Source organism: Camelina sativa, chromosome 9 (genome assembly GCF_030686135.1).
Source record: "Camelina sativa cultivar CO46 ecotype springtype chromosome 9, ASM3068613v1".
Taxonomy (NCBI): Eukaryota; Viridiplantae; Streptophyta; class Magnoliopsida; order Brassicales; family Brassicaceae; genus Camelina; species Camelina sativa.
Window position 1 is genome coordinate 20,333,894 of NC_141888.1, and position 20,244 is coordinate 20,354,137.

General features: G+C 35.9%; 2 protein-coding genes, 1 long non-coding RNA gene and 1 other non-coding gene across 5 annotated transcripts; 3 read left to right on the forward strand and 1 right to left on the reverse strand.

Moving 5' to 3' along the window:
* The first annotated feature begins 2,436 nt into the window (after positions 1-2,436).
* On the forward strand, positions 2,437-4,647 carry LOC147938382 (uncharacterized). Its single transcript, XM_087464208.1, has 3 exons — positions 2,437-2,895; positions 2,970-4,236; positions 4,322-4,647. The coding sequence occupies exons 1-3, from the start codon at positions 2,621-2,623 to the stop codon at positions 4,484-4,486; spliced, it is 1,707 nt and encodes a 568-aa protein (XP_087320334.1). The 5' UTR covers positions 2,437-2,620; the 3' UTR covers positions 4,487-4,647.
* A 1,285-nt stretch (positions 4,648-5,932) lies between these two features.
* Positions 5,933-7,689, forward strand: LOC104711072 (uncharacterized). The gene is made up of 5 exons (XM_019229960.2): positions 5,933-6,110; positions 6,231-6,406; positions 6,659-6,938; positions 7,041-7,289; positions 7,373-7,689. Exons 1-4 carry the CDS (start codon positions 6,046-6,048, stop codon positions 7,279-7,281), a joined length of 762 nt encoding a protein of 253 aa, XP_019085505.2. The 5' UTR covers positions 5,933-6,045; the 3' UTR covers positions 7,282-7,289; positions 7,373-7,689.
* A 4,727-nt stretch (positions 7,690-12,416) lies between these two features.
* Positions 12,417-12,523, reverse strand: LOC147938383 (small nucleolar RNA R71). The gene has a single exon (XR_015567673.1). It is a non-coding gene; the product is annotated as a small nucleolar RNA R71 (small nucleolar RNA).
* A 5,305-nt stretch (positions 12,524-17,828) lies between these two features.
* On the forward strand, positions 17,829-18,851 carry LOC147938384 (uncharacterized). Of its 2 annotated transcripts, XR_015567089.1 has the most exons (3): positions 17,829-17,969; positions 18,046-18,114; positions 18,488-18,851. It is a non-coding gene; the product is annotated as an uncharacterized LOC147938384 (long non-coding RNA). The 2 variants fall into 2 exon arrangements; XR_015567088.1 differs by lacking the exon at positions 18,046-18,114 and having other exon boundaries at positions 18,488-18,592.
* The last annotated feature ends 1,393 nt before the right edge of the window (positions 18,852-20,244 follow it).

Sequence of the window (20,244 nt, forward strand, 5' to 3'; positions counted from 1 at the left end):
AATAAACATTTTTCTTAACAAAAAATATGATGATTAAATAGTTTAAAGGTATAGATTATGATATTTTAATATATTATATATATGTATATTTTATAGGATATATATGTATATTTTATAGGATAATGTCGAGTAGTAATTGACTGTTTTAATTCCACAGTTTAATTTAAATAACTCACATGATCTGAATATTACATTATTTTATTTTATTTTCAGTCCAACTAAAATAAACTAAAGTATATTTTAATATATAATTTCCAAATAATTAAATGAGAATTGAATATATTTTTTTGTGAGAAAGAGATAAATGTATATATTTTCAGTTTAAAGAAATAAGTGAATATATATATTTATATTCATAATTTGACTAGCTACGATGCCCTTTCATAGATCCATATTTATAATAACTCTTGAATATATATTTTTAAAAACAGACAAATTTTAGTTATTAATTCACAATAATGTATTTTTATAAACCTCACACATGTTTTATTAAATTTTCTATTCCATCTCATTAATCCCATATTTTGTACTAACTCTCATTTTTGTAACTTCTATTGTATTTATAGTAATGCAATGAATGATTAATAATACTCTCTCTGTTTCATAATATAGGATATTTTTAAGTTCTTTTGCAAATTTTAGATTATTTTAATACTTTATATTATGGAGTCTTATTTAGTGTTGGTTAAACTTTTTTAAAATAGTAATTTCTTAATCTGAATATTTTTATTTAAAACATCTTATATTTTGAAACGGATGAAGTAACATTTAGAAATATTACATATATAAGAAAATATATTAATATGTAATGATTGCATATTTATAACTCTCACATAGTTTATGTGAATTCTATAACAATGAAATATAAATTACATTTACCTTGTAGATATAAGTTGATATAAAGATTAATGAATTTATTACCTGATTAAATAATGAATTTTGCATATGCTCTTAACTATAATTTTTTTATAAATAGAAAGATACACATTTTACTAATCCTCATATTTCAAATCTCACATAATTTTTTATTTAACTAATATTGTCTTAACTAATACTCATTATTCAGTAAACAAATAAAAATTTAAAATCTCCAAAATCACAAAGAAAAAAACAAATATTAAAAAGGAAAAATGTTTCGCAGCTACGTGAAGTAAGCTCCAACACATGCTCACACATACAGACAAATTATATGTCCTCTTAGCTACGTAAAGTATCAATATTACATAAGGACATGGGTAAACTTATAGAGGTTATGTGTAGAACACCATAATCATTGCTTCCGGTACCGTTCCCGTGTTAGTTGCGGCGGAATCCGATCACCGGTGATTTAGTCCGTTATGACCCAATTACAATTTTTGACCCGATTTGTTTTTTATTAAACCGGACCCAATTAATTAAGACCAAACCGTTCCAATTAAAAAAATAATCTCGGTGTAAAAATGTTAAACACCCTAACCCGATACTTCATTTCCATTTCACGATTTAACCCAAAAAAAAAAATTCACTCTTTACCTAGGGTTCTTCGTTCGGAGTAGAAGAAGGAACCACTCGAATTGGTTGTGAATCAAAGTCGAATCTCGTTACAATGAGGTATGATATCTTGATTTCGAGTTTAATCTGGTGTCTGATCCGAAATCGCGAGATTAGGGTTTCGAATCTAAAATCGCGAGATGAGAGTTTCTGCAGTTTGGTACTTTTTTGGGGATTTTTTCTGGGTTTTTCTTGGGGATTTATGCTGGGTTTTTGTTGGGGATATATAGTGTGAATAATTGACTTCCGCTTTTCACATAGGACAAATCGTGGTTTTTCGAGATTATTGGTTAACGAGGAACTTGTGAAAGTGAATTGCCATCATTCTGGGCAATTCAAAGAAGCAAATGGTGTTTGTGATTACATTGATGGAGTGGTTGATGTGTTTGAAATGCATCCTGATGATATCTTCAAAACTGTGATAGCCCTGAAGTTGCTTGACAAGAATATCGAGCTTGGGAGTATGTGGTACAAGCTACCATTTGAAGATTTAGCAGATAAGCATTCTCTTGAGGGTGAAGCAATAAGTAACAAGATGCAATCAGCAGGGCGTTGGATGAGAGAGCTGGACGTGTATGTTGAGAAACCAGTTTCTTATTCGCTAATAGGGAATGACGAAGAAATTCCTGATGAGAATCTGAGTGATGGAGAAGGCGATCCAGAGTACGAACCTGAAGGTGAGACGGACGATGAGGCTAATGATGACGAAGATGGTTTGTCTGAAAATCCAGAATCTGATGAAGAAGATGAGGTTGGTGAAGCGGATATAGAAGTCTTTAACCATGACAGTTATGAAGAACAAATTCCAGATGAAGATGAAGTCTAGCCTGCAACTGATGACTCTTCTGGTGATGAAGAAGAACAAGCAGAGAGGTTGGTAAAAAGAAATTTACCTGATGGTGTGTTCAGCTTGAGGCAAGTTTTTGCTACTGGTCAGGACTTTAAGGACAATGTGATCCGGTATGTACTGAAGACAAGGCGCAATGTAGTGTTTGATAGATGGGAGAGAATTGCACTTGGTGCAAGGTGTAAGGGAAAAGGCTGCGGATGGCAAATATATTGCTCAATAGAAAAGCCGATACAGAAATGGATGGTTAAAACGTATTATGATGAGCATACCTGTCATCCTGTTGGGCGATGTGAGATAATAAGGAGTCCTGTGGTTGCTGACTTGTTTCTTGAAGACATAAGAAGAGATCCTGAGATGAGTGCTCCTGAAATCAAAGATGAGATGAAAAGGAGGTACAACATCATCATTACACCTTCACAGTCACAATCCGCAAGAAGGAGGGCATTTAGCAAGCTGCAAGATGAATGCAATGCCCAATTTTCAAGACTTCGAGACTATCAGTACCAACTAACCAAGTAAGTAAATACTTTGTGGAATTTAAATAGAAGGTTTAGATGAATGGTTATTAACGATTGCCTTTTACGTATAGGACAATGCCTGGTTCAACAGTGGAGATCAATACAAGAACTAGAGATGATGGTTTAGATGAATTTTATCAGATTTACATATGTTTCGAGCCGCTGAGGACGTCATGGAAGAAGAACTGTAGACCAATTATTGGGTTGGATGGGACATTCTTGAAGCACAATATCCAAGGAACATTGCTTACCGCTGTTGGAAGGGATCCTAACAATCAGATCTATCCTATAGCTTGGGCGGTAGTATCAGGGGAGAACCATGACAACTGGGAGTGGTTTATTCACAAGCTTAAGGTGGACTTGGATTTGGGGGATGGTGAAAACATTACCATGATTTCTGACATGCACACAAGCATAATTCATGGTATGGCATTGGAGTTACCAAAGGCAGAACACCGAGCTTGTGCTAGGCACATCTACGCCAATCTTAAAAAGGATCACAAATCAGACACCCTGAAGCCACTTTTCTGGAGAGTAGCTAGCAGTTACAATGAAGCTGACTTTCGGACTAACTTGGCTGCATTCAGGGAGATGGATCCGAGAGCTTGTGATGATCTGCTGAAGAAAGATCATCGGAAATGGTGTAGGGCTTTCTTCAGGGTTGGTTCTAGCTGTGGTGATACACACAACAATCACGCAGAGTCATACAATAGGACATTGAAGAAGGCAAGGAAGAAACCTTTTGTGGAGATGCTGGAGCTGGTAAGAAGAGATGCGATGCAAAAGATTGCGAAAAGGTTTCAGATAGCTGAGAAGGAGACTGCAAAGTACACAAAGAAAGCAAGGAAAGAGGTGGAGAAGTCATGTGATGAGGCTCAGAACTGTTACTCTCTTTCAAGTACAGGAGGAAAATATGAGATTCTGGAGTTTGGTACTGGATTTTGTGTGATATTGTCTAAGAGGGAGTGTGCATGTAGAAAGTGGGATTTAACCGGAATTCCTTGCCACCATGCTGTTTGTGCAATCAGAGAGAACTGTCAAGAAGTTGAGGACTACATTTCTGATTATTATTTGACCGAAAAATGGAAGGATAATTATCGTAGAGGTTTAGCTCCGGTTAATGGAACTAAATTTTGGGAGGAGAGAGGAGGGAGAAAAATTTATGGACCGCCTTACAAGCGCCCTCCAGGAAGACCTAAGGGAAAAGCAAGGATCAAAGGTTTGCATGAATCACCAACTAAAAATAAGAAGAAGTTCAAAGTTGGTAGAAAAGGAAGAATAGCTCATTGTGGTTTATGTGGTGGGGCTGGACATAATTCAAGAAAATGTCCTAAAGAGGTATTTCCAATCAGTCCGGTCTTTACATGGCTGTATCATATATGTTTCATTTAGGTTTTAACTCTTTTTTTGACTTTCTTGGTAGTCTGACGAGAGCCGGGCAGAGAGAAGGAAGCTTAATGAAGAAGCTCGAAATGCAGCTCAACTTCAAGCTCAAGATGAAGCAGAAATGGAACTTGCAATGATCGCTCAAGAGGAAGCTGCACTAATGGGTCAAGAAGTTCAAGATGTTACTTCGACTGCACCATAAGGATCTCAACGCCATTGCTGTGTTTTGCTGATGAAAACAATGCGGTTAAAACTCTATCCTGTGTCACTTGTTGTTTTGTCCCTTTTTGAAGGTTTGTGACAAAGGATAGAGTATTCGGTTATGTATTATGGTCGATGCTTTTTGTGAAAATACTATTTCGATGTGGCTATGTCTTTTGTATTTGGTTCATGTTTCTGTGACAGTATGCATTGGGCTGTATTTGAATGATGTTTCTTTTAACTATGTATTTGGTTGAAGCAGGAATGACTAAGAAAAACTTTGATTCCACATCAAAGTTGGAACCATACCAACAAGGTCTTACAATCTTACAAAGCTTACAAACATAGAGATAGTCAATATACCCAAATTCTGACAATTACTCTAACCAAACACACATGTTAATTTCACATCAGCCAAATATATAGGCTCCAACGACACATACAAGCAATCCAGCTAACAATGTGATGATCAAACGTTGCCTATAGATGACCTTTCCCGAATCTTCTAAATGCTTCTCTAGATCACTACGAAGTTCCACAATTGTTATCTGGAGTTGCTCTATCACTCTTTCCTTTTCACGATTTTCAGCTACAGCTTGAATTAAAGCGTTTCGCGGCCACTCTTTCACCTCTTCTTGATCGACCCACTTAAAGTATTTGCAGTGGTCAGTTCCACCATCCTACAGAGATTGCAAAACACTAAAAACTTGCCAATTTCTAATCAATCGCCATAAAACACACACATACCTTGTACAATTGACATCCGAAAAACCTTCTGCCAGGATTTTTTTCAGTCTTTGATGTGAAGATCTTTGCTGGCAATCCACAATCACACTTCTTCACAATTCCAGAAGATCTACTCATACTAGATGAACCCGTGCTTAAATCCATCTCTATCCTGAAATCGACCTTGATGATGAAGACGATGTACTCCGAAGAACCCTTGAGGTAAAGGGTTAATTTTTTTTTTTTTTAGGTTAAATCGTGAATGGAAATGAAGAATCAGGTATCGGGTTTGTTAGATTTTTAATTGAATCGGTTTGATCTAAATAAATTGGGTCCGATTTAATAAAAAAAATAACCGGGTCAAAATTTTTAATTGGGTCATAACGGAAGAATCGCCGCTTACCGGATTCCGCCGTACCGTACACCGGAACGGTACCGGAAGCAATGGTTATGGTGTTCTACACATAACCTCTATAAGTTTACCCATGTCCTTATGTAATATCGATAGTTTACGTAGCTAAGAGGACATATAATTTGTCTGTATGTGTGAGCATGTGTTGGAGCTTACTTCACGTAGCTGCGAAACATTTTTCCTATTAAAAATCTATGCGTAGCACGGGGTAACTACTAGATGTATTATATGTTTAACGTATTTCGTAAATGAAGTTGTAAGATCTGCCAAACTTTATAACCACGGGAAAATCTTAATAACGACAAATAAAAATAACTTTTAAAGGGTTGCAAAAACACGAGAAGCTCGAGGAACGTTTTGTACCATATAATAGAGTACGTCATCCAACAACTTACAGCATCACGTTCGACTCTTATGCGAAAATGGTGGAGCTGGTCAAGGATGGATATTACGAGTCCCTTCCTTTCACTTCGGGTGGATATACTTGGTACGTCAATACGTCATTCACGTCAAAATCATTACAATTCAAATTTTGGTAGCTTATATTATATCATATGTCTATAATTGTATCCCTATTCTTTTGTTTTTGTTTAAATAAAATTAAAAGGACGGTCAAAATCTACCCAAACGGAAACACGAAGGTAGTAGGACTGCCAGGATTTTGGGTTTCGGTTTATACAAAAATCGATACCTCAATTTTCGTCACCAACCCACAAGATTTGTATGCGGAGATCAAGTTCTTTGTCTATGACGGTTTCAATCGTTTGTACTCTACACACCAAGGTGCGTAGGTACTTAATTTAGGAGGATCAATACATCAATTGGTACGTAAGACAAAATTGCTTTTTCCCCAAAATATAACCTAGTGATGCAAATCTAGCTAGTGGCCGTTACTATGTTGTTCTCAACTCTATTGGTCAAGACCACATTCAATTAAAGTCTATTCTCTTTGGTTTATGAGGAATTGATCGATTTAAGGCTCTTATTGGAAAGTTTCTCAAATAGTTTTTATTATTTTATTTTGTTTGGTTATAGAAAGTGAGCCAGTAAGGTTTGATAAAGTAAATTCGGAGTGGGGAATGCCATATGTCCTGAGTACGGATTGTTTCAAAAAGGGAGCGTCGATATATATTTACGACGGAGGGAAATGTGAGATTGGAATAGATATCTTAGTTGATCACCGCTATCAGAGGGAACTTTTCTCTTATGACGAAAACGTCACCAACCCCGTTTTCACTTGGAACATCACCAATTTCTCTACCCTCTATCATCACTCTTACACATCTAATACGTTTTCTTCTGGAGACAGAAACTGGTGACTCTCTCTCTCTCTCTCTCTCTCTCTCTCTCTCTCTTTACACACACTCTCTGATATATAGCTAACTGTTTGTTATATGATGGGTTTAATGATTATTAGGGTTTTGAAAGTGTATCCAAATGGTTATGGTGTTGGAAAGGATAGATATTTGTCACTCTACCTGTTGAGTGTGAATAATGAAATCAATTACGTTAAAGGCACGCTACGAGTTCTAAACCAAATCACATCCGGCAATGTGGCGAAGCAAGGTGAGTGTATATCCAAAGGTTTTGTTGTGAACGACTTGCTTCAAGTTCAAGTCGAGATCATGGCCTTCTCTAAACGGACTCCATTTACCTAGGGTTTATGGTGAGCCCAAAAAACAACCTCCCTATCCTCTTTCGCTTTTTACTTCTGTGTATTTTGTTAACAATTTCATTCGATCATGGAAGGCTCAATTCGGAGATCTCTTGAAACTACTCCGAGACATTTTATCATCAGTGGATCGCTGAAGCCATGCGATGCGAGACCTCTACCTCTCTTTTGTTTATGTGTCCAAAATAAGAAATGTTTCTAATAACTCTTTCCCCACAATCTACTCTTCTTTTTATCAAAAAAAGAAAAAAAAAAAAAACTCTAATATTTTGTTTATACTCCATGTGTGTCCAAATTAATAATGAGTTTCGAACTCTTTTCTACACTGTAAGTTTCTAAATTGTAATATAAATAATATGACTATTGGAAATGAACTTCACTGTTTAAATCTAAATGATTGAGTTCCCTTTTTAAAAATGTATATTCGACAAAATAAATACTTCATCTACAAATTAATGTTGTGGAACCGAGAAAAACAAATAGACTAAGGTAGTGAATGGAGACACATAAAAAGCGTTTTTCAGTTTTGATTTGTCAAAACCGTACCACATTCACCAATCACAACAAAAAGTAAAATTTGCGGTTTTGGAAAAAAAAAAAAAAATTCTATCTGCGGATTTGTCCAGTGGGTAAAACACTGGACCGCTTTCAAAAATGCATAGAGGTCACAAAGCAGCGTTATTTTAAAAACCGCACCAATCAAAGTATTTGTTTTAAAAAAAATATTTATATATGTCCTACTCCTACGTTACTTTGTCAAGTACATGCAAATACAGAAGAACAAATACTATTTACCATCTCTCTAGGACTCCTATTATATTTCTTAAACAATTTAATATTTTCTATCTGTTGTATTCTTTTTTGTGATTGAGTACTTGTACCGTTTACTTGATATATATATATATATATATAACTAAACTTTTTAATTTTTTTTTGGTGAATATTAAACTTTTTACTTTAGATTAATTTGGGTATTTAAGATTCATAAATTTTTTGAAATTTTTTTTGAACATAAAATATATAATAATTTACAATTATACTAATTATTAATATATTTATTTTCTATCATATATATATTATGTAATTTGCACCATCATTTTTATTTTACCATTCACACATTTATTGTATACCGCAAATAAAATTTTCACCAATCAAACATTATTTCGTACCGCTTATTCTGCATAAACCGCACTTGTCCCACAAATATTTTTCTCCCGCACATATCGCAGTTGAACCGTATCGCACTGTAAAACCGCTTGTCCCGCACAGTCAATTACGCTGTCACCATTCGGACCCTAAGGCTGTGATTGGAAACCTTTCATATTTTTTTAGAAAAACGCACTTAACTTAAGACACTAATCAACAAGTTTGTTTAATAAATTTGGGGTTTTATAGGGAAAGCAAAAAGTGACCGACTGTGGTTTTGAACTGAGAATAATGCTTTGGACCGCGTTTTAAGAATGAAACTGTTATTAACCAGCGGTCCGACTAAATACGCAACAGTTTATCCATTTTTTTTTATAACTAAAATATATTATTGTTGTGTTATTATTTTTTCCACAAATATATTTTTATCTAGCCTATATTTCTTCTATCTCCTCTCAAATAATATTAAAATAATATTGTATTTTATTTTTTATTAGTATTAGCTAAACATTAAAATATGTGATATTATGGTGTACTATTATACTTACTAAATTATAAAATTTATATATATATATAGATATTTCTTTATTAATACAAAACAAATTAAATTACATAATTATACAAACTAATAAAAAAAATCAGCACCGCAGATTATTTTTCCCAATCAAACATTATTTTGTACCGCTTCTTTTATACAAACCGCACTTGTCCCGCAAATATATTTTTCCCACATGTACCGCAGCTGAACCGTACCGCACTGTAATACCGCTTTCCCCGCACAATCAAAACCGCGGTTACCATTCGTACCCTAAGGTTGTGATTGGTGACATTATATAACCGGTATTCTAATGTGTTTTTGTCAAAACCACATAAAGTCACCATTCATACAAACACACTATTGATTTGCATTTTTCAAAAATAACAAAAATTTAAGTGATTTACGGTTTTGTCCCACAATTTTTGTCTTGAACCACTTTTGTAATGAACCACCAGTTTTATCCAGCGTATTTGAATAAAAACCGCAACAGTACTACAATACTGTATATTTTTAATAGTTTTTTTATACATGTATATTTCTTCTTCTTTTTGTTGGTCAAAACAGATATACAAAAAAACATTATTCTTTTTTTATTTCTCTAATAACAAAATCAATAACAAAAAATGTTAATAACTTATAATAATATTTTTAGGTTGGTTTAAAAAATATTTACATATGAATTTAAATTTAAATTTAAATTTAAAGAAATCTGGGTATTTAAGGTTCTAAATATTTTTTTAATAAAAACAAAACATATAGAAGTTTACAAGTATATTAATTATTTATATTTTTACTAATTTACTCATACAATTATTATAATAACAATATATATATATATATATATATATATATATATATAAAATTTTCATGAACCGCAATTATTCTTTTCACAATCAAAAATTACTTTGTACCAGTAATTCATTAACACAAAACAATTAATAATTTACAATTATATTAATTATTTATTATTTTGTACCGCTTATTCTAAAACCGCAATTTTGTTTTCACCAATCAAACATTATTCTGTACCGCTTATTTTGTACAAACCGCACTTGTCCCGCAAATATATTTCTCCCGCACGTACCACAGTTGAACTGTACCGCACTGTAATACCGCTTTTCCTGCACAACCAAAACCGCGGTTACCATTCGGACCATCTAAGCACTGTAATACCACTTTTCACGTTTACATCTTTTTTTTTTCGTTAGTCAAATGTGTACATCTATCATCTATCTTTGTATATTTTATTAAATTTTAGTATTAAGAATTATAGAAAGTATACACACTTTTGTCTTTTAAACAATATATATATTTAAGTCAACTCAATTGTTCTTTTTTAGTCAAGAAGAAGAAATCATATAGATCACATATGAAATGTAGTTGATATATCATGGTTTTTGTGGTTTTTAACCATGATACAAGGAGTCTTTTAGTGTCTTTTCATTTGTTTCTAGATTGTTTTTGAGTCTTTACAGGTTTTTAGCATGGATGGAGCAAAGTGGAGCAGTTTGGATCATTTTGGAGCAATAATCTGGAGGAAATCAGCTTGGAGTCGAATATGAGAGAGGGCATCGATCGACACTAGAGAGCATCGATCGACACCCTTGTTGCCAACGAGAAAAGAGCCAAATTTGGAAGTTTTACAAATCTGCCCCGAAGTTTTCCATAATTGCAAAACAAGTCCCTGACGTGGTTTAGGACATATAAATAGTGTTTTTAGGTTTTCCAAACCCTCAAGTTTCATTCTATCAAGTTTATTTTTCTGCAACCCTGTGAGATTTTGAGAGCTTTTGGGAGAGAGATCTGAACTGCTTTGAGAGAAGAATTCTTAAACTCCTTCCTTACTCCTTTAATTTCAATTGCATATTATTCAGAATTATGTCTTGTTCTTCATTGATTATGTCTGAGTAATTTGTTTGTTAGGTTTAGGGTTTTTCACAGGGATTTTATGAATTATTAGATCTGTTTATTTAGGATTCATTATCTTTCTAGATCTTCATCTTAGGTTGTTCTTCATATTAATTCTTGATTGATCACCTAGAATTAATACTTTAGGAAAATAAATTGATAGGAGAATATAATTGATTTTCCTGACAAAAACCTTTTGATGAGCAAAATTATTTCTTGCAAAGAGATTTGATTTAACAATTTTGTGAACAATCTAAACCTGTTTTTATTGCTGATTTATTACCTAGAATTTTACAAAGAGATTTGGATTTTCTGGTTTTAAATTTAGATATTATTTGCAGTGAGAACTGATTTAATTTACAAAAGTGTTTAGAGTTCTAGATCTGTTCTTAATTGTTTGAATCCTAATTTATTGATTGATTTAATATTTCATAATTTCCTGAGAAATTCCCTAGGCCTAGCTTTTTGATCTTCTGAATTTACAACAAGCTTTATTTAATATTTTGCATTGCTATTTTTAATTCAATTTAATCTGTTTAGCATAATTATAAAACTCTATAATTTATTGTATAGTCTTGAGTCCTTGTGGAATTCGACCCCTAAGTACTGCAGTGATCTCTTAATTTGAGAGAGTAGCTCTAGGGATTAATTTGAGCATATCAAATTTTGGCGCCGTTGCCGGTGACTCTTTTGATCTACCACTAGATTTGAGTTTTAGATTTTGTCTAAATTTTTCTTTTTATTTTCTACTTACACGTTTTTGTTTTTCTTCTCTTTGGTGTTTCAGATGCATGCCTCCTAGACCTCACACAAGGAGCAACAAGTCTGGTCCTACTGTGAATTTAGGAAAACTTGAGCGTGAGACCAGAAAGGCAGCCAAATCTCTAAAGATGGCTAATACTATCATTCTGATGCGATATGAGGATGGTGCTTTGAGGGATCAAGAGGGCCACTTGCGCAATGAGCAGGGCCAAAAGATTGATGTTGAGGGCAATGTGATTGCTGAAATTGATGTTGTCGACGAACCAGCTGATGGTGTCGACGGTGTCGATCGACACCAACAAGAGGGTATCGATCGACACCCCCTTCTTGCAGACGGACGTGGAGCTGCCAACCACGTACAGAACCCGGTTCGAAGACAGGAGAACAACCGGGACTTGATCAGGACCATTGCTGACTACAACCGGGCTGATCTTATGTATGAGAACCGGTCTGCAATTGTTCCTCCACCATTCCAGAGGAATGACTTTGAGCTGAAGCCTGCTTACTTTCAACTGATTGGACAGAGACCTTTCTCTGCTCTGCCCCATGAGAAGCCTCTGGACCATATTGAGCATTTTGAGGATCTTGTGACTAGTATCAAGGCTAATGGAGTGACTGAGGACTTCATATTCTGCAAGCTCTTCCCATACTCACTTGCAGGAGAGGCATCTCAGTGGTTGAAGCAGTTGCCAGCTGGATCTTTGACATCTTGGCAACAAGTCAAAGTGGCTTTCCTCAACCATTTCTATGATGATGCAATGTCAGATGAGCTGAGAGTCAAGCTATCCACTTTCAAGCAAAGACCAGATGAAGCTTTCAAGGCAGCTTGGGTGAGATTCAAAGCTTATCAGAGGGATTGTCCACACCATGGTTTTTCAAAGGTACAACTGTTGAGTATCTTCTTTAGAGGGTGTGACTGGAAGTATCAGTTAGCTTTAGATGCTGCAAGTCATGGGAACTTCAAGACAAGATTTCCAGAAGATGCAGAAGTTTTGATTGAGAATTTGGCTTCTAGCAATAGCACTAAAAGAGCTGATGCTGAAAGAAAGAGACTGCATGGAGAGTTTGATGCAAATCAGCTAGCTTCTGTTAGTGCTAAGCTTGATTCAGTGCATAATCTTCTTGTGGGAAAGAAGTCAGTCCAATTTGCTGCTGAAGTTGAGACGTTTGAGCCAGAGCCAGAGAATTCAGAGGAGAATGTCAACTATGTGTATGGAGCTAGGTATCAGGGACAGAGATTCGGTAATCAGCAAGGAAACAGACCTTACAATGGTGACCAGAAGCAGCAACAGAACAATGACTATACAAGAACCTATGGGAATTCATCTTATCAGTCTCCACCTCCTAAGACTTCTTCTGAGAGTAGAATGGAGGCCATGCTTGAGCAGCTTCTACAAGGTCAAGAGAATTTGACAGTGACATTCAATGGAAAGATTGACAATGTATACACTGAACTGAATGGGAAGATAGAAGCATTGAATGTTCATGTTAAGAAGCTGGAGGTTCAAGTTGCACAGACTGCTGGGTCTGTCAAAAGGCAAGAGAATTATCTTCCAGCAAGAACTGAGTCAAACCCCAGACATGCTTGCAATGCCATATCAGTGAGAGATGAAGATGATGGTGAAATTGCTTCTGCAGAAAAAGAAGAGAAATCGACAAATCTGTCGGATCCAGATGATGGTGTCGATCGACACCACCTGGGTGTCGGTCGACACCACCTGGGTGTCGGTCGACACCCATCTCAGTCAGATGCGGAAAACATAAAATCTTAGGTTCCAGCTGTTGTTGAAAAGGTCTACAAGCCTAAGGTTCCTTTTCCCAAGCCAAGAAGGTCTAAACAGGAGCTTGAGGAAGCTAGATGCAAGACTATGATGGATAAGGTGATGATTGAGATGCCTTTAATTGATGCAGTGAAGCTTTCACCACCACTTAAGCGCTATGTCAAGAGAATGGTATCCAATGGTTTGAGCCCTGAAGAAGGAGCATTGCTAACTAAGGATGTTAGTGCAATTCTGTTGAACCAGCCTGTTCAGAGGAAGAAGGAGAGAAAGCAGGAGGTAGTTGTCTCTAAGGAAGTGAGTGCAATCATTCAATGTAGGACTGCTAAGAAGTTACCAGATCCTGGAAGCTTTGTACTTGATTGCTCAATCTCAGCAGGAATGTTTTCTCACTCACTTTGTGACCTTGGCTCTAGCATCAACTTGATGCCACATTCTGTTGCTGTGAGACTTGGGATGACAGAATTCAAGCCAACTCAGATTTCTCTAATCCTAGCTGATCGCTCCCGAAGAACTCCTGAAGGTGTTTTAGAGGATATTCCAGTTAAGGTTGGCAACTTCATGATTCCTTCTGACTTTGTGGTGCTGAAGTATGATCAAGAGCCTAAAGATCCTCTCATCTTAGGAAGATCTTTCTTGGCTACAGCTGGTGCCATCATTGATGTGCAGAAGGGACACATAGCACTGAATGTGGATGGTTTGAGTTTGAATTTTGAGATGGATAAGCTGAGAAGGGCTCCTACTATTGATGGACAGACTTTTTCTGTTGAAAAAGTTTCTGCAACACGAGCATCAGGCTCAGTGTCGATCGATGCCACCAAGAGAGTATCGATCGACACCCCTCCACGACCGCGACAAAGCTTGTCCAAAACTGATGCTCCAAGTCAGAAACCTATTCCCAAACAGAAGAGTCATCAATCCACACTCCAGAGCCCTCAGGTAAGGCAAAGGTACACCTCTTCTGCACCTAATCCTCCTCCTATCATCAACAAGAATTTCAAAGAGATAAAAACTGTTTTGCAGTTAACCAAACCACGAGATTATCGTGGAGCGCTTGTTTCTTCTGTTGATGATTTTGCAGGACAGAAAAGATACCCTCCCATACCTAAGTCCCGCCCTGGTCCTGTTCCTAACATCCTTGGCAAGCCTCATGCACCTAAAGCTTATACACCACCTTGGATAAAGAGGACTTCAATGCCATGTTCTGCTCCTACGGATGCTTGAACTCCACCACAGTCAAGATTATGACTGAAAACAAGCGCTTAGTGGGAGGCAACCCACTAGTAGGTTTTTCTTTTTCTTTTGATTTTGATTTTTGTTTATTTTATTTTTATTTTTTCTTTCCTCTTACTTGATAACACTGGGGACAGTGTTGTTTAAGTCTAGGGGAGGTTAGTTACTAACTATGTTTTCTGTTTTTGAGTTTCAGTTGTGTCAGTCAAAACCATAAAGTTTGAGTCAAATTTTTCAAAATTTTTCTTTTTGTCTTTGGGAATTATGATCTTGACTAATGATTTCTCTTATTTGGTTAACACTCTAAAGATTACTTGTTTATGCTTGATCTCATAACTATAGCTTAGAAAGACTATGAGCCTTATCAACAATCCTGAAAGCCCTTATTCAATGGATATCTGATTGATCTAACGTTGTCTCAACTTTTATCAGGATTTTAACCGGACTTAATCTCTTACTTTGGGGTTGGAAATCAGTGGACTAGACTTCTTCTTCAGGCCATACAAGACAGTGCAATTTTTCAAAGTATGTCCCCCCTCTCTCTTCCCTTCAGTGCTTAAAAAAAAGGAATAAAAGATGAAATGATTTTGATCAGTTTAGAGAGGTAGGTAAATTACCTGTGACCTCATTATTCTACTCTTGAGTCAAATGATCACACAAAGCTTGGAAGCGAGGGGTAGGTAAATTACCGATGACCCCGGTATTCGCTTACACCTTTGATTTAGAAGAAAAAAAAAAAGAAGAAAAAAATAATGGAAGTGAGAAAAGGGAGAGGAAAGGAGATGTAAGAAGAATGTCTTGGCCTGAAAAGAGTCCACATGCCACTGATCAATACATCCAAGGTAAGAATTCACCTTATTTATGCTTTAATATTGACTAATGAGATGAAAATGGAGATTTCAGAGATTCCAGAGGATTGTGGGATTTATGTAAGGAATGTTGATGATTATCATGGTTAAGTATAAGAAGTAAGTTCTTGAGTCAGGTAAATGAAGAGTGCAAATAAGAATCATCATGCAATTGAGTGAGTTCCCTGTTTTCAAACTTCTTTCCCAGGTCTAAGTTTATGTTTTGCTTGAGGGCAAGCAAAGGCTAAGTCTGGAGGAGTTGATATATCATGGTTTTTGTGGTTTTTAACCATGATATAATGAGTCTTTTAGTGTCTTTTCATTTGTTTCTAGATTGTTTTTGAGTCTTTACAGGTTTTTAGCATGGATGGAGCAAAGTGGAGCAGTTTGGATCATTTTGGAGCAATAATCTTGAGGAAATCAGCTTGGAGTCGGATATGAGAGAGGGCATCGATCGACACTAGAGGGCATCGATCGACACCCTTGTTGCCAATGAGAAAAGAGCCAAATTTGGAAGTTTTACAAATCTGCCCCGAAGTTTTCCATAATTGCAAAACAAGTCCCTGACGTGTTTTAGGACATATAAATAGTGTTTTTAGGTTTTCCAAACCCTCAAGTTTCATTCTATCAAGTTTTATTTTTCTGCAACCCTGTGAGATTTTGAGAGCTTTTGGGAGAGATATCTGAACTGCTTTGAGAGAAGAATTCTTAAACTCCTTCCTTACTCTTTTAATTTCAATTGCATATTATTCAGAACTATGTCTTGTTCTTCATTGATTATGTCTGAGTAATTTGTTTGTTAGGTTTAGGGTTTTTCACAGGGATTTTATGAATTATTAGATCTGTTTATTTAGGATTCATTATCTTTCTAGATCTTCATCTTAGGCTGTTCTTCATATTAATTCTTGATTGATCACCTAGAATTAAACTTTAGGAAAATAAATTGATATGAGAATATAATTGATTTTCCTGACAAAAACCTTTTGATGAGCAAAATTATTTATTGCAAAGAGATTTGATTTAATAATTTTGTGAACAATCTAAACCTGTTTTTATTGCTGATTTATTACCTAGAATTTTACAAAGAGATTTGGATTTTCTGGTTAAATTTAGATATTATTTGCAGTGTGAACTGATTTAATTTACAAAAGTGTTTAGAGTTCTAGATCTGTTCTTAATTGTTTGAATCCTAATTTATTGATTGATTTAATATTTCATAATTTCCTGAGAAATTCCCTAGGCCTAGCTTTTTGATCTTCTGAATTTACAACAAGCTTTATTTAATATTTTGCATTGCTATTTTTAATTCAATTTAATCTGTTTAGCATAATTATAAAACTCTATAATTTATTGTGTAGTCTTGAGTCCTTGTGGAATTCGACCCCTAAGTACTGCAGTGATCTCTTAATTTGAGAGAGTAGCTCTAGAGATTAATTTGAGCATATCAGTATTCATTAATAGAGCGTAATGTATGCAACTGTAGTTTCTTGTTTCCGTTTTTTTATATTTTTTTGTGCAACCAATAATTTTTGTATAGTTGCTAAAACTGTTATGTAAAATCGTAATGGGATTCATGTATTATATGAAATCTAGATGTCTCAATGTCTCATTGTCAATACTAGGGATGAGAACCCACGCGTTGCGCGGGGTTGTATGCTAATGATGCTTGGTTTAAAGTTATGTTGATTCAGTGATATATCTTTAATAAAAAAACTTATATATATACTGTTTTATGAAATAATTTTTAAAAACCTGTTTTTTTTTTTTTTGGTTTTGGACCTAGTGTTTTTGCATCCTTAGCATATATGCTTAGCCTGGACCAATGCTAATTTATCTTGTAACGGAGTTTTTTTTTTTTAAATGTTTTTGACTATATGTATTTGGTTTGGAGGTTTGGCTTAGAGTGTGTGCTAGCCGTGCTTGATTCCATTATTTTGTCTGAAATTATTAGTAGCTCAAGGTCCAACTTTTAAGATTTTAAAATTATAGAACGAAAAGCTTTTATTTATTAACTTTAGTTGGGTTTTTAATTTTTTGAGCCGGCCCAGTTGATGTGTAAAATTTAATCCATTTTTATTTTGTTTATAAAATTTTGTCCACTTTTGTTATTAAAATGACTATTGGGCCTTATGAGAATTAGGCTTATTAGCAAAAGAAAAAGAGGAAAAATAAATAAATTGCGATTTTTGTGAGCAACTAATAGAAGAGTTTCCTCTGACGTGTCGATGAGCTGGAAGCACACCGACGACAAAACCTTATAGGTGAACCTCGCAGCTCCGTTTCCTTATTCTTTCTTTCTTCTTTATCCATTCTTCCTCCGTTTCCATCTTCAGCTTTCTCTTTATTTGGGTTGCAATTTTTGATGTATTTGTTTATGGATTTGATTGTCGAGGATTCATGATTAGTTTTGGGGAGACAGTTGACGAAATCCAAATCGATTCGTGGTGTGGGCGTTGACTAAGTGAGTTTTCTATTTCTTTGATTGCGAAATTTGTTATTTTTGTGTTGATAAAGCTTGCGAGATTTTTGGGATGCAGAAAGGAAGTAAAGATTTTGGAGTGTTTGTTTGTTATTGGTAAATTGTTTGTCGCAACAATGGGGAATTTGTAAGTATTTGAATAATTTGTTTGTTGTTTTGAAAATTGATTAAACTTGTGGGGATTATCATGAGTGGTTGTTTTGTTGTGTGAGGATCAATTATTGGAAAATAGATTGTTGAATAAGATTTAACGGTTTAATGAGGAAAATTGTTAAAACTGAAATTTTTTTGTTAACAAAATAGTAAGCTTTCTCGGTCCCTTCTTTGATCTGTCTACCTTTCTTCTCTCCATGATCTTCTTGTTAACCTTCTTTGATTTGGAAAAAGAGAAAACGTGATTAGTTGAATATTTGATTCTTTGTTTTAAATAAACGATCTGGTTGATTTGAATAACAAATGGTTTGTACTTTTGTTTCGTACTTTAAAATTGCAATCGGGAGAAATCGGAAAGGGGGAAAAACTTTTGTTTTCAACTTCAAAACTGCAATCAGGAGGAATCTCAACTAAAAACATCAACATGAAGCCAAAATTCAAAGCCAAAGCCAGATAGAAAGGAAAACAACTTACCAAGCCATGGGACTTTGACGAAGAAAAATCCAGAAAAGCAGAATCGTTAATCCCCACAGAGATGATCGGGAAGATGACAACAACGTTTTGTCCAGCTTTTTGATTTAATGGGCTGATATCAATTGATTTAATGGGCTTATATAAAGCCCAACGAATTTGTAAATTTTTGCTGCTGACGTGGATAGCTTAGAATGAAAGAAAACTCTGCTATTATATATATGATTTTGGTTTGAAATCCTTTATTTTGGTAAAAAAAAGTTATATTTAAAATATCCAAAACGCGTCAAAATTATATATATAACTCAAAATAAAAGTTATTTTAAAATTAAATTTATTACTTAATAAATGTAAGACTCCAACAAAGTGACTTTGTGACAGTTCCCAAGACGGATTCAAACTGTTGTTTTTTTTCTTGAAACACTGTAGCTTGCTTTTCATTCATTCAAATAAGAAACAAGTACAAAGAAAAGGGTTCAAGACCCCAAGGTTCAGACCATTACAACAAAAGACACTCCCCGATGCCATAAAAAGGTAGATACCATTCATTGATTTTAGAATCATGAGAGCTCTGAAGCAAGGGCTTGTAAGCACATTGAAACATGTGAGATCATGATGAATCAAAGGATCATACTCGAAAGATTCACAGGATGACAGATTGGTCACGGTCGAAAGACGGTGTGACGTTGACGAAAGAATCAATGCTATATTTCTCACTGGAGCAAGCTGAACTACCCAAGGTAGTGCGATAGCAAGGATTCGAGGGACTATGGTGTTGTAGTCGATTGAGAGGATAGCTTTAAGACACAAAGTTGAAGATTTAGATCTCTCTGAATAATTGTGTAACAACCCGTCCCGTGGACTCCACTAGCCTCACTGCTAGCCCGCTAGCCTCGCTGCTAACCGCCCAAACGGACCCCAAGCTGGCCCCGCAGGGTATCGATCCTAACCCATCACTGTGGAAATACACATCCACCAGTAGGTTATTGGTGCGCCAGGCGTTCCTCGAACCCTGGTCCCCACCCTTTAACAACCTTCCCACAGACAAGTTGTCACCAATTGACCATGTGACAACCCGTCCCGTGGACCCCACTAGCCCACCGCTAGCTGCCCCAACGGACCATCCGTGGACCCCACTAGCCCACCGCTAGCCGCCCCAACGGACTCCAAGCTGGCCCTGCAGGGCATCGATCCTAACCCATCACTGTGGAAATCCACATCCACCAGTAGGTTATTGGTGCGCCAGGCGTTCCTCGAACTCTGGTCCTCACCCTTTAACAACCTTCCCACAAGACAAGCTGTCACCAATTGACCTGCAGATCAATTGGTGACAGCTTGTCCTGTGGGAAGGTTGTTAAAGGGTGGGGACCAGAGTTCGAGGAACGCCTGGCGCACCAATAACCTACTGGTTGATTGGGATATCCACAGTGATGGGTTAGGATCGATGCCCTGCAGGGCCAGCTTGGGGTCCGTTTGGGCGGCTAGCAGTGAGGCTAGTGGGGTAGCAGTGAGGCTAGCGGGGTCCACGGGACGGGTTGTTACAAATTGTGACACCAACTTTGAAGCAGAAGATCTGGATTATGGAGGTGGTGGCGAGGGTACGATGCTTGAGAACAACAGATGAGTTGCTTGG

Coding starts and splice junctions, on each gene's coding strand:
- LOC147938382 (XM_087464208.1), top strand. CDS start 2,621: ATGGTTAAAACGTATTATGATGAGCATACCTGTCATCCTGTTGGGCGA. Junction 2,896..2,969: donor TATCAGTACCAACTAACCAA/GTAAGTAAATAC, acceptor TTTTACGTATAG/GACAATGCCTGGTTCAACAG. Junction 4,237..4,321: donor CAAGAAAATGTCCTAAAGAG/GTATTTCCAATC, acceptor CTTTCTTGGTAG/TCTGACGAGAGCCGGGCAGA.
- LOC104711072 (XM_019229960.2), top strand. CDS start 6,046: ATGGTGGAGCTGGTCAAGGATGGATATTACGAGTCCCTTCCTTTCACT. Junction 6,407..6,658: donor TTTGTACTCTACACACCAAG/GTGCGTAGGTAC, acceptor GTTTGGTTATAG/AAAGTGAGCCAGTAAGGTTT. Junction 6,939..7,040: donor TCTTCTGGAGACAGAAACTG/GTGACTCTCTCT, acceptor AATGATTATTAG/GGTTTTGAAAGTGTATCCAA.